At 40.7% G+C, this 14,809-nt stretch overlaps 1 protein-coding gene across 1 annotated transcript; it reads left to right on the top strand.

Moving 5' to 3' along the window:
• Positions 1 to 273: 273 nt before the first annotated feature.
• On the top strand, positions 274 to 921 carry LOC105663863 (uncharacterized). The gene has a single exon (XM_012295626.1). It carries the CDS (start codon positions 274 to 276, stop codon positions 919 to 921), a length of 648 nt encoding a protein of 215 aa, XP_012151016.1.
• Positions 922 to 14,809: the final 13,888 nt, after the last annotated feature.

Here is a 14,809-nt window from a genome sequence, read left to right as displayed (position 1 = left end):
TCTCCTTCACGAACCTCAGTCCCCACATAATTGGTGCCGAAACTGGTGAATGAATCCGGAAGGAAGTGCAACCGACGGTCTGGTGGACGCCAAGCGGCATGAGATACAGGCAAGTGAATTTCGGAACGTAAAGCTTCCCGCGTTCTGGAAAGAAGAACCGCGCTTCCTGGTTTATCATGCTCGAGAGAGAGTTCGCTGCAGACGGTGTGCGAGCCGACGCGACGCGACGCCGTAAAAAGCTCCGCGGTAGTCCGAAGTTTAGATCAGGACACGATGAAGATCGTACTGGATGTAATAGAGACCCCGCCGGATAAGAGTACATATAATGATATAAAACGCGCATTGATAGAAAGGCTAGTCAGGTCGGATGAAGCAAACTTAAGACATCTCCTATCCGGCCTTGAACTGGGCAACAGAAGACCGTCCGAGCTTCTAAGGGTAATGAGCCAGCTCGCGGGGGCAAACGTCGGGAAGAGCGCACTCCGCGCGCTGTGGATCCAGCTGCTTCCGAGCAGGGTGCAGGAGATCCTGCCTATAATCGATGATGCGGACCTGCAACGATTGGCGAAAGTCGCCGATAAAACAATGGAGCGTTCGGCGGCCGAGGTGCCGGCCATTGCCGATTTCACCCACGCCAAGCGGGTCACAATGGCGAACACAACGCGGCACGACAGGCCCGGACGCCAAGATGGCAACTTGGCGGCAATCGCGACGCGATTGTCTCGGTTAGAGATCGAACTGATCAGAAGGAACCGCAACCGCAGCAAGCAGCGTTTCTTCAGGAGGAGCGCCAGCCTAGAGGACAGCACGAGACGGAACGGGTTGTGCTGGTTTCATCACAAATTCGCCGAGCAGTCCTGGAAATGCAGAAAGCCGTGTAACTGGACGGGCCCAGACAAACGTGGACCAGAAAAAAATTAGAAGCGACGTTCCAAGTCGAGGCAGTTGGCGACGTGCAGCAGAAATATCGCCTCAGCATCCGAGATAGCAGGAGCAGGATAGAATTTCTGATCGACACGGGCGCAAATGTTTCAGTAATTCCGCGAGCATTAGGAGGTAAGGATCGGAAGGTAGACCCGGTTAAATTATACGTGGCAAACGGAGCAGTAATCAATACGTACGGCGAAAAATTATCTCTAAACTTAGGCCTTCGCCGAGAGTTCCCCTGGCGATTTATAATGGCCGATGTTTCTAAGCCGATAATAGGGGCGGACTTTTTACACTTTTTCAATTTATTGGTAGACCTTAGAAATAAATAAAATAATGTTAAGAAAAAAAATACACCGACTTCGAAATGCACTAAAAAGTATAAAATAATTTCTATTTCATTCAATCATACAATTACGTCACAGATATGAATGAAACCTATTTACTCGTTAGGTAGTGTATTAAATACATTTCAACCTTTTCGGAGGCGGCGCAAAATTAAAAGATTTTCTTGAACATGTCAACCTTTGGACAGCCGAACATAGGCAAAGCTTGTATAGCTATTTTTTTTCTATATATATAACTCGACAGCACGCCGCGAAGTAGGTGTTAGTGCGTATAGAATGGAACTATGGTCTATCTAGATTCATAGAGTATGCGACGGAAAGACTCGATCGCCGCATATTCTATAAAGATAGAGCCGATCTGCCGCAAATTTGGTAATTCCCGCGTCGTGGGCTCCGTTTATAGGTTCTTAGATCCATGGCTTCCACACGCGAAAGAAGTCGATTCAATTTCATTTATATCAGAAACGTTACGAAATGAAGATGCAGTCGTTACATTTACGTATAGTCCCAGATATATCTATAATGAATCATATTCTTTCTCAGGATTTATTAATTTCCAATACGCCATACCACAATCAACTGATTATTGGCAGCAACGTTTACTGAGGTATTTTTAATTTTGCGCCGCCTCCGAAAAGGTTGAAATGTATTTAATACACTACCTAACGAGTAAATAGGTTTCATTCATATCTGTGACGTAATTGTATGATTGAATGAAATAGAAATTATTTTATACTTTTTAGTGCATTTCGAAGTCGGTGTATTTTTTTTCTTAAAATTATTTTATTTCACGCTTTTTAGTGGAATGGGGAAAATTTTATAGGATACTGTGAGACAGTTCTTCCGGGCTTTTTTTTTGTCCGCGTAAATGCCATGAACATAATTAAGTAAAAGACAACATGGATATTCGTTTTTCAATTTTTTTTTTTTATTAATTGTTGTAAAATTGGTAAATAAAATCGGCTATTGCATGTTGACTCATACACCACCAGAGGCACGGAGGCATACGTAGAATTCAATATACAGTATTCACTCCGTAAATGTTAAAAAGATCTTTTCCGTAAATGTTAAAATTGTATCCCCACTACTGGGGGATCCCCCTCGAAATCAGTCAAGAATGAAACACGATCGGTCGCCGAAACGACGAGGATCGAATATCGGTGAGACACAACTAATGCAAGCAAAGGAAAAGATTTAACTTTCTTATTTCTTACTATTTTTTCATGAAACTTTTACTGTTGTATTTGTCTAGATTTCCTGATTAAAATGACACCAAACATGATATAATTACGTTAACAATTGTGTGTGTAACGAGTGATTAAAGTTTTTAACATAAAAGAGGACGGCGAATAGGAAAGAAAGAGAAGCAGAAGGTTGACGCGTTCGGCAAACGTGAAACACTCGTGCGTCTTCTGTCTTTTAAATTAAAAAATAAAAATTCTTTATTTTTGGGGTTTCATCAATGAAGCTTTGATTATCGTATTCGTCTTGTTTTTCTGATTAAGATTAAAATGGTACCAAACACTTGTATAGCAAGCCTTTAGAAGGAATTCGCACCTCTACCGTAAATGTTACATCCCAAACTTTTATGGCTTGTTACATAAGTAATTACGATCGTAATCATATCGTGTTTGGTGTCATTTTAATCAGAAAAACGAGACAAATACGATGGTAAAAGTTTCATTGACGAAAAACCAAAAATAAAGAATTTTAATTTTTAAATTTAAAAGACAGAACACGCACGAGTCTTTCATGTTTGCCGAACGCTCGAAACTCTATCCCTTTTTGTCTTTTGCATGGCTGTCTCTTTCTACGTTCGGCACACTACAAAGAATGTAGGACCTCTACCGTAAATGTACAATCGAGACCGGCAAAAGTAACATTTACGGAGTGAATACTGTATTAGTAACAATAGTTTTTCGCTAATAACTCGAAAACTAAAGCTTCCCCTTAATTGCGGATAAGGAAAAAGTTGTTCAGAATCGTGCCCCTGATAACATATTAAAAGGACATTAAAATCGTCCAAAGTTGATTTCAAAACTTTTCAACAATTTTTCGCTAATATCTCGAAAACTAAACCTTTCCGCGAAATTTGTATATGAACAAAATTGTTCAGAATCATGTCCGTGATAAGATATTAAAAGCGCATTAAAATCGAGAAAAGTTTATTTCAAAAGTTGCCGGTTTTTTTGCAATAACAACACTTTGCAATTGAAAAATGAAAAATTTTTTGATAATGGTACCAATGGGGAGTCAGAACCTACCAGATGCAAAAGGTTTCGTTCCGATCGGTGCATCCAGCTAGGCGTAATAGGCGGGCACACATAGAAAATAAAAATAATAATAATAATTTAAAAAAAAAAAAAAATATACTGATCGAAATGAGTAACCTCCTCCTTTTTCGAAGTCGGTTAAAGAGTATTAGACAGCAATATTCAAATACATAGAAATATGACACTCCGTAGGACCGATGTCCCATCAATATCTACAGTAGACGGGGCAATACATTTAATTCGTTATTAAAAGAATATGTAGATATCACTAAACCTACTGTACAGAGAAATATAAAACATAAAGTGTGTCATGAAATAGTCACATCCGGACCCCTGTTCGCTGAGCGAGCGCGACGCCTGTCTCCCGAGAAATTGAGAATAGCTCGGGCGGAGTTTGAGCAAGTGGTCAGAGAAGGCATTTGCCGCCCTTCAACGAGTCAATGGGCGAGTCCATTGCACATGGTTTCGAAAAGGACTGGCGGTTGGCGACCTTGTGGGGACTACCGTCGCGTCTTCTGAACGGCATTACAAAACCGAATAAATATCCGTTGTCACATATACATGATATGGCGCATAGGTTCAACGGAAGTAAGATATTCTCAAAAATTGATTTATCGCGTGCTTATTTCCAAGTGCCCATAGCACCTGAGGATATAGAGACGACCGCGGTAATCACCCCATTCGGTTTGTACGAGTTCACGGTAATGTCGTTCGGATTGTGTAATGCCGCCCAAATCTTTCAGAGGCTGATGGACACGATATTGCATGGCCTTGATTTTTGTCAATGTTATATCGACGATATAATTGTAGCGTCTTCCGATTTAGAGACACACGAGAAACATCTGCGCGCGCTGTTCGATAAACTCCGAGAAAACGGATAGTAATAAATATTTCAAAATGTAAATTTGCGGAAAGTAGTGTAGAGTATTTAGGATGTAAGATTAGTGATAAGGGAATCGCTTCGCTGGACAAGCGATTAAAAACTACCCGAAGCCGGAGACGCTAGCCGATCTCCGTAGATACATTGGCGTAATTGGCTTTTATCGCAGGTTCCTTCCTCACGCCGCGGAATGGCTGGACCCTCTGTACAAGCTTCTGAAAGGAGCCAAGAAAGGGACAGGAGGCCGGTTTGTTAGGACCATGGATCCGAAAAGGCGTTCGAGGAGGTAAAGAAACACCTAGCTAACGCTTCCCTTCTGCATTACTCGAAGGAGAATACAGCGTTGGCGCTGCGCACAGACGCATCGGACGTTGGAGCAGGGGCAGTGTTGGAGCAATTTAGTGACGGTAAATGGGAACCGCTCGGTTTCTTCTCTAGGAAATTAGATAAGACACAAGTAAGGTACAGCGTATGTGATAGAGAACTCTTGGCCATTTATAAAAGTATTAAGTTTTTTAGACACTTTGTAGAAGGCAGAGAGATGCATATACAAACGGATCACAAGCCGTTGATATATGCATTTCAGCAAAAAGCCGATAAAGCTAGCCCGCGACAATTAAGACAATTGGACTTCATAAGCCAATTCACGACAAAGATCGTTTACGTAGAAGGCGATAAAAATACTGTAGCCGACGCGTTTTCTAGAATACAAACAATAGAATTACCAGTTGTCATTACGACGGAAGAATTAATACTAGCGCAGTCGCAAGACGACGAGTAAAAAAATATAATATCCGCGAATTCCAACAAATGGAACCTTCAGAAAATACTTGTAGAAGGTTCAGATAGATGTTTGTATGGAGATGTGATAAAAAATAATATCAGACCTTACGTGCCGAAAGTACAGTATTGCCTCGAAACAAGCAACAGTTTCGAGCCTCGAAATTAGCAAATTTTTATCCCCACTTCTTTGATTGAAGTCCGCCGCCGAGTGAGAGATCCGAGAAGGAGTGAGAGGTCCGCGAAACGGAAGAAGTCATAAATTTTCACGGTCGACTGAACAGTATAGTGGAAAGAGGACAGAACATATGTATTGTTTTCTCACTCTGATGCATAGCGATTCTGTCGTATTATGAAAAGTATATTCTCCGAAATTATATTATATCAATGTTTTTTTTTTTTTTAAATCTAATGGTTGACAATGATCAATAATTTCAGGTATATTTTTACCTATAATTTTAATTAATTTATATAACAGAAATTAAAAAAAAATGGAGGACAAATTATTTAAGTGTAATAAACGTATTGCTTTCTCACTCTAACACATAGCGATTTTGGAGTATTACGAAAAATATATTTTCTGAAATTATAGTGCCGGTTTGTTTTTTTTTAATTTTAATGCCTAGTTAATAATTTTAATAAATCTATTTAACAATCAAATGAAACATTATTTAAGTGTAATGCAGTATATAGAATATACAATATAATAATACTATATGAATTATACATATACAATACACAATAATAACACAACACATACATATGTAGCTGTATACTGATGTTCACATAATTGTAAAAAAATAAGGTGAAGTGTGACAAGTTAGGAATTAGAGCGTGATCCATTCATTTGATTCTACATTGATTCGTAACAAGCAACTCGCTCGGGATCGGCCAGTTGCTAATTTCGAGGCTCGAAACTGTTGCCTGTTTCGAGGCAATATGTATTATGTACATGTTCCATTCACGAATTTTTACTAGTATTAAAAAGGGAAAGCATGTTATGTTCTGTCCTAGAAGTTTTATGTGGCCTTTAATGAACAAAGACGTAACCGAGTGGCCCCGTACATACGTGTCTTGCCAAGTAAGTAAGATCCATCGTCACAACAGGCTGGCACCGGAAAAGATCGAGATACCAAAGGACCGCTTTGAGCATATTCATGTAGATTTAGTTGGACCTTTGTCTGTAATCAATAATTATAAATATTGCCTTTGTGGCGTGGATAGCAAGACTCGGAGCCCCAGCCACCGTTACGTCCGATCAGGGGACGCAATTCGAGTCCCAGCTGTTCCAGTCTTTTTTTTTTTCTTTTTTTGGTTTAGGAAGACAGAAATCCAGCTTGCGGACATCTGGGAAGATAGCCCAGATAGTGTGAGACTCACACTTCCGGCGCCCCTAGAAGAGGGGCAGATTCCACGCATACTCACTAAAAGTGTCTCCCGCCCCCGCCACAAGGACAGGGGGTGGCGGCAACCTGGCAGGCTTTCCTGTCGGTGGATATAGTCCCCCTGCGCTAGGCCAGCGCTCGCATGTTGTGGAAGAAAGACTACCCCCCTCCCCCCTCCCCCACCCTCACCCCCTCGCGTGTGTGTTCCATGTGTGAGTGTTCAATAACGCGATGTTTGATCGTTAATTCCTGGGTTAACTTGTGCACTATTCGCATTTCCTTACTCCTTTTACGGAGGTAAGGATGATTCAAATGTTATTAAAACTTTTCTTTTAAAAATGAAATATCACTGAATAAGAAAGATTGGAATTCGATTGCTAAACGACGCTGCTCCGAAAGCTAGACGATTGCAAGTGATCGTCAATTCAAAACCTTTTCACTCTGAATGTGTCTGTTCGCTATAGATTGAAGTAATATTTACAATTGTCTGAACTGAACTTGTTCTCTTATCGGTTTCTTGTAAACTGATTCATCTCTCTGTCCTGTCCAATCTGATTAGCGATTGAGCTTCCGGAAGTTGGTCTAGCATGAATGTCATCAAAGGTAACCAATCAAGTGGTTGTTTGACCTTTGAAAAGATATGACAGATTAGTTTTGACCAGCCGTAGACACTTCCATTGTATGCCCGCCATAAATCCTGCTGCTGTGGTGCACGTGGTAACTGGTATATGGTTCAAGCCCGATACATTGGGAACCCACGTCCTTGAAGTATGCTTAACCCTTTCATTACGGGTGCCTATAGGCGGCGGCCGCGCGACGGCCTGTGTGTACGGGTGCCGACTATAGGCGGCGGCCACGCGACGACCTGTGTGTACGAGTGTTATATGTAAATAACTGAATATTCATACAATATACTCATTTTCATGTTTTTCCTATAATACGATGAAACAGTTGTTATGTAGCTCTTAAAAAAGTGTACATACAAGACAATCACAAAGTGGCGTTGAAAAATGTTAGTCCGAATATCGAAGACTACTGACGAGCAAAGTGCACACTTCGCGGCGCAGACTGCCGTAAGGAAAGGGTTAATGAGAGGAGCTCTTGATAGGTCTCATCTCTGACTTCGCAGAAAGCACCACAGGAGGTTTGGTGAAGACACGGGACAGAGATTCAGAGATGGTGCAAGTCAGTTCAGAATTGCGAGAATCAATTTCTACATACGACGAACAAGACAACAATTACAGAGATTATTTGAAAAAATAAGTGGACTGTATTTCATGTTATGACTATATATTTGTAACTCCACGGAACAGTGAGGAATGGATGTTCTTACTCAAAGGTTCTTGGCCCGAGAGGATACGTCAGGGCCCAAGAGGAGGCTCCCGGGCATACTCACTGATCTTCAGCTTAACCCTGTATCGCCCCCCGGCACCACTTCCCGGTGAGCACGAGTATATGGCGAACCGTGACCTCTCCCCACCATTTTCCACCTAAGTATCATAATACGCTGTCTATTTCTATGCCTAACTCTGTTTGGTGTCGCAAATGTCTGATTTTGTTTTCCAAAATCCCCCCCCCCCCCCCCCCCCCCACTTCGCCCCCTTTCCTTGAGCAAGGAAAATTTTACCCTCTAACTACATCCTGTCGCATCTATGTATCCTATGCTACTCGATATTACGTAAGTTTCTGCTCATGAAAATTTCGTGAAGTTCCCCCCCCCCCCCCCCCCTTCTCGCGCACGCGCTGATGCCCCTATTTGTTTGGCTATTGCTGGAATCTGCCTCATCTCGACTGTTGCCTCACCTTGCCTATATTTGTACTTTAGCTCTCGTTCTCCTATTTGTATTTGTGATTTCTATACGACAAGTTGTGTTAAATAAATAAATAAGATAAATCTAATATTTAATATTTGTAGGGTTTATTTTCCCTTGCTGCGCGCTTACCACTAACATTCCGTTCCGCGATCGCTTTGTAGTTCGTGTTTTCCGCGCACCGCTTTTCGTTGCGTTTTCGCGTTATTTCCCGTAACGTTTTACACATTCACCGTTAGTATTCCGCTCCGCGATCGTTTCGTAGTTTAAATTTCCGCGCGCCGCTTTCCATCGCGTTTCCGCGTTGCTTCCCCTTTCCTCGTCCCTTTTACCCTTACATTATCACTGCTTACCCGATTTTCCCTGCGTTTCCTATTACGCCCCAGTCTCCTTCCACAACGCTACGTGAGCCCATTGCTCTTGGTGATAATTTTCCTTTCTCTCTCCAAGTATTTTCACTCGGTGAAAATTCGCCCTCTAATGGTACTGTGACCAGGCTGACGTCTGAGTTCTTTGCTCCAACACCTTTCGATTGAGGTCTGTCCGAGCTCTCGAGTCGTTCTTCGTAGCGTTGCCCGCCGTTTGTTGCTGCTTTCATTTGTTGCCGCTGCTTAGGCGTCAACTGGAAGTTGCCAGCAACGCTCCATTTCCTTCCGGATCGGAGCTCAAGACGCTTCATTATTCGAAACTCTCTTTGATCTTGAATTTTCTAATTATTTCTCCTTCCTCTCTCCTGTCGATCCCACTCGGTCCCCATTGTCGCCCCCTAATTGTACTATGACCAGGCTGACACCGGTTTCCTCCCTTGCAGGTTTGAGTCGTTCGATCGGTCGTGTCTGTTTCTCCGTCTCTTCCTCTTCTCCATCTCGTTGTCTTCTCGCTTCTTCCCCTCCTCTTGCCGTTTGAAGAGTGCGCCATGTCTCCGCTATCTTGCTTGCTGCCGTGACCCTTTGCTTTACCCTTTAGGGCCGCTCTCCAAGCGCTTGCAGCGTCCCTTCCTCTGCCATGCTGGACATCCTCTAACAGGCCCGTTTGCTCCACCATCGTTGTAATTTTCGGGGTTTCCAGGGTGCTGGAGCACTTTCCTCTGCTCTTCCGCCGCTTTTCCGCCATTTTCCCGCTTTGCACTGCTTTCTCTGCACCCACGCACGTGGTCACGTGTATTTCCCTGTACCTCCAGCACTCACAGCACTTCACTACACTCTCACAATACTTTCCCAACACTACACCAAATTAATTGACTATCTATTAATTATTTACTATTTATTATTTTTTATTTATTATTTTATTTACTAATCTATTAATATATTAATCACTTCACTATTTATTAATTAATTAATTAGTTATTTATTTATTTATTAATGAATTAATATTTAATATTTATTAATCTATTAGTTCATCTCGATTACTTCATTTATTTATTAATTTATTCCTTCCTTTTACTTCGCTCCGTGTCGCCTCGCCTCTTCCTCTTCTCCTCCTCACTGTCTTCTTGCTTTAAGGGCCGCTCTCATGCGCTTGCGGCGACCCTTCCTCCACTATGTTGGATGCCCACGTGTTCGTTACGATATATCGAAGTTTGCTTGCCCGATTTATTTACAGTAAAATCACGAAAAAAAACTCAAAAGCTAACCACCGCGTGCATGCATATGCTTTATTCGCCCTTCCCCCGCACTCTGATTTCCTTTTGTCATTTGCATTGTTTAATTTATTTAATTCTGTGGCTTTCTCTCTCAACTTCGACATGACGCACGACCACGTGTTCGCGCAAGTCCTTCTTCGAGGGCAACTTTCACCCTTAAATTGCACTATTTTCACTCGCGATATATAAAAATAATCGTATTTAAGTCGCGCACATATTTATTTTATTCCGCGGTCAGCCCGAACACTCGTTTCCTCGCTTTCGATTACTCATGGGTTTGCACCCCATGCTTTCCCTCGCGTCGCGTGGAGGTCGCCATTACCGAAATTTCGATTTTTATTTATAGATTTATTATTTCACCACCGATTTTTACAAAACTTCACCGCTCACTTCCCCCACGGTCTCCCCTCACTTCACAACATTATTTATCACACTTTAACCACTTTTCCCCACCAAAATTGAACTTTATCGCGGAGCGACCCCCGAACACGTGCGCTGCCACGACAGCCAGCCGTGCTCCCCTGCATACTCTATGAATCTAGCCCTTTGCGGACTACCGCCGCATATATGCATTCTGCGTAAATCATCAAATTGGCCGAAGAACTCATATATGCGTTTGGCGAAAACAGTTGATTGAGCCGAGAAACGCACATATGTGTCCCACGTAAATGCGTGGGTATGGTCGAGAAACTTAACTATGCGTTCCGCGAAAACAACTGATAGAGCCGAGAAACGCGTACATGTGTGCATGCACGTAAATCTGTGCATGTACATATAATATGTCCAGAATTTGACTTGGAATGCTATGAACGAAAATCGCGTTAAAGCAGAAATATGCGCTGGCAATTTTTAATGACTATCGCGGCAGGAGCTCGGCCCCACGGTACGGTTCACTTCGAACCGTCCCCTCCGCAAAGGGCTAGATAGACCATAGTTACATTCTATACGCACTAACACCTACTTCGCGGCGTGCTGTCAAGTTATATGTATAGAAAAAAATAGCTATACAAGCTTTGCCTGTGTTTGGCTGTCCAAAGTTTGGCATGTTCAAGAAAATCTTTTAATTATATGCGTCGCCTCCGAAAAGGTTGAAATGTATTTAATATACTACCTAACGAGTAAATAGGTTTCTTTCATATCTGTTACGTAATTGTATGATTGAATGAAATAGAAATTACTTCATTAGGAAATAGAAATTATTTTATACTTTTTAGTGCATTTCGAAGTCGGTGTATTTTTTTTCTGAAAATTATTTTATATACTCGCAGGTTCGCCGAATTCCTGGAATTTCTGTGACGTCAGAATATCTAAATTTTCATACAAATTTGTTATTATACATTAATTATAAAATTGGATGGTTTAATTATGTTTTAAATGTCGCTTTTTAATTTCTGGTTAACAATTCGGTATTAAAATAATAGTACAATGGTGTTTTAGCGAAAAATACATTTTCTGTCCTTTTCTAATCAACTGCTTACGAATTCTACGTGAGCCGAATCTATTCCGATTTACAGCTTTTTAATCCCTTGGCTACTGTGGGCGCCTATAGGCGCTTAGAAATTTTGTGTTTGTATTACTGAGAGCGCCTATAGGCGCCCATTTTTATACCAACAGAGTTTTTTTCTAGTGTGACGTCGTCCGACGTTGGAGTTAGTCATGTGACGTCATCTAACGTTGGAGTTAGTCATGTGACGTCATCTAACGTTGGAGTTAGTTATTAAGTTATACTCATATACTTTCACTACTTCGAGCTTCTCACGCTTTGCGTTACGCATATAATCTACCGCCAAATCAGCAATGTAATCATAAGTAACATTAGAACTACCCAGATAACATCCTATAAACCTTATTCCCACATCTCAACCCCTTAAGTCCTTTCGCCGAATCAATATCTCTGACATAAACATCCTTTTTAAAAGACAAAACAACAGATAACGACTGACAAAATTCTTTCCCCCTCCGTGATCAGTAGGCAATATAAAAGGGCCTGGAGATCGCACGGTAGCGCTTCCATTTCGATCCTTTCCGGTGCCTGGATCATTCCAATGCACTACTCTGTCACGGGTCCCAGCCCCGATATTCCAAACCACGGGTTCAAGCCCCGACAAGTTAGATTCTCTAACTGTTACTCCTGTCCCTACTCACCTCCAACTCTACATTATTACGTCGCGCTAACCATTAAGTATATCTCTGTAAAATTGGTCATATTTCGTTTTCAAGAATATACCTTTATTTCATTTTATCTTTATCATACAGTTATTTGTGCCTCAAGAAACCCTCCTATTCGTACAATCCCTACGAGCATTATATTCTAGAGCAGTTATCTTGATTTAGTCGAGACCGGTGGTGCGAGAATCAGCCGCACGGGTCTCCTAGAGACATAATCAAGCTACTTCGGTCCGCGCGATACGGTGGTGCGAGAATCAGCCGCACGGTATCAATAGTGTGTTTGACGTCTTTGCATTTATTTTGGCTCATGGAAAGAAAGCGACGAGGAGGGCGTAGATACCAATTACGCAAGCTAGTAAGATCCTTTCATCTCCCAACCCCAGTACAAGTCGCGCCGCTTACTCATAACCGCGTCGCGAACATAGAGTGGAAACTAATACCAATCGACGTACCAAATCAACAATCAACGTGAAGTATTGAGAGTAAGTCACTGTGCTACGTTAAAACACCCGGGATCCCTGGCAGATGACGGGCGTACGTACCGCATGGCCAAAAAGATTGTACAATTAGCGTCAATACCGGTGAGTTCCTCTCCTATTTTACGTGAACCGCGATCCGGGACGTAACACTAGCGATTAAAAAGTTTATATGAAAAAGAGTTATGACGACGTGTTATAACATTTGTCATTTGTATTATCCTTTGTACATAAAGGAAGGATAAAAAACTGTATAGAAAGGTTTTAGCTTTGCTTTTTATAAATAAGAATATCTGACTTTTTATTATAATAAATAAGACCATAATCACATTTCTCAGAAAAAATCACCGTAGTGAAAGGGTTAATTGAAGGAAATAATTTTTGTTCTGGCTATGAATAGTTTAGTTTATTGATTTTACGTATATAAATTGATTTAGTTAATTAATTAATTTAATGTCTGATAATGCCGTAAATAGAAATAGTATCTCTATCCTTTTCTAGGATTAGCGCTGATCTCAAGGATTTCTGGGCGAGCATCTTGGCACGTAGGCACGTAACGGAAATTTCTCATACAAAACTATTTATTAGAATTAAAATAAAATAATACATGAGTCTTGTTTTAATCGTTCTAACGTAATATTTGATTTGGTGAAACATATTACCTATTCTAAATCAAAATCATAAGATAATTAATATAAATGAAAATATATATATATATATATATATATATATATAGAGAGAGAGAGAGAGAGAGAGAGAGAGAGAGAGAAATAGCGAGTAAGTCCGATTGGAATTTCGGGGAGAACGTTAGACGAGAGTAAGCCGTGTCGGTGAGCGTACCGTGCCATATTGTATACATATATAGTTGTATTTGAGTTAAATATATATATATAATATAATAATATAATTCGTTACATTTTCTATACTTACAATTTCCTACACTTTCTGTATTTTACAATTTTATGTATTATGTTCTAATATTCTTGCCTCCCTCGCAGTCTAGGTTTGTTACCGTTTGTCTGAAGAAGTCCGTCGCTCTCAACGAGTACCCGCTCAGCGCCCCTCCCACAGCCGTCAGTCTGGTGACTGCCGGCAGTCACCAGACTGACGGCTGTGGGCGGTTAAGTTTGAAAGCCGTCAAACTTGCATCCCCCCCTCTTAAAGTATAGGCTCAGGTTTTCGGAAGCTGGGAAATAAGGGATTAGTTTACTAGCATGGAACAAGTTCGATTCATTTTTTCTAAATCCGCTGTTAATGGTAAATATTTCATCCGATACTTTTTTTTTTATTTTATACGGGCCTTTTCTGATCGGATCTAACTTGCCTCTATTTAGTTTACTACTATTTTGTATGTATACTAAATCCCCTTCATTGTATTGTATTGCGACTGCGTTTTTGTCGTAGTACTTTTTATTTTGTTCGTGGATCTTCTTTGAATTTGCATATGCTATCTTTCTATTCTCCTCCAGGTTATCCTTATTATTTTCATTTAGTTCTCTCGGTAATATAAAATCGTCCACTCCTGTTAGTAAATATTTTGGGGTGAACCCCGTCGAGCTGTGAATTGTATTATTATATTCGTTTACACATTCTTGTGCTAATATAGGCCATGGTCGGTTTTTCTCTCTGTAGATTTTACTTCTTATTCTATTTACCAGAGTTTGGTTAGATCTTTCATTCAACCCGTTAGAAAAAGCGCAGTCAACTGCCGTGAAAATTAAGTTTATTTTCTCTGATTTTAAATATTGTTTGAATTCTTTCGAATTTATGCCTCCATACTGGTCTGTTAACACAGTTCCCACGTCGTGTTTCTTTCTTATTGATTTTATTAAATTTATGAAATCTTTAGCGGTTTGAGTTTTTGAAGTTGCGATGCAAGCAAACCTCGTAAAATGATCTACAACCAGATGTAAATATTTTTTCGTGCTTCTGTTTCCCGCAAACCCACCTATTGTGTCCAGGGAAATTATTTCGAATGGTTTTTCCGCGGGTCCTAATTGTGATAGTGGCGCTTTGTAATTTGTAATTCTAGATTTATTTTTTATACATGTTTCACATGTCTGGCTTATTATTTTTATATGTTTATGCATGTTTTTAAAATAAAATTTTTTTGTTATTG

This window comes from Megachile rotundata, chromosome 1 (genome assembly GCF_050947335.1).
Source record: "Megachile rotundata isolate GNS110a chromosome 1, iyMegRotu1, whole genome shotgun sequence".
Lineage (NCBI taxonomy): Eukaryota > Metazoa > Arthropoda > Insecta > Hymenoptera > Megachilidae > Megachile > Megachile rotundata.
This window is presented reverse-complemented; position numbering and strand designations above follow the sequence as displayed.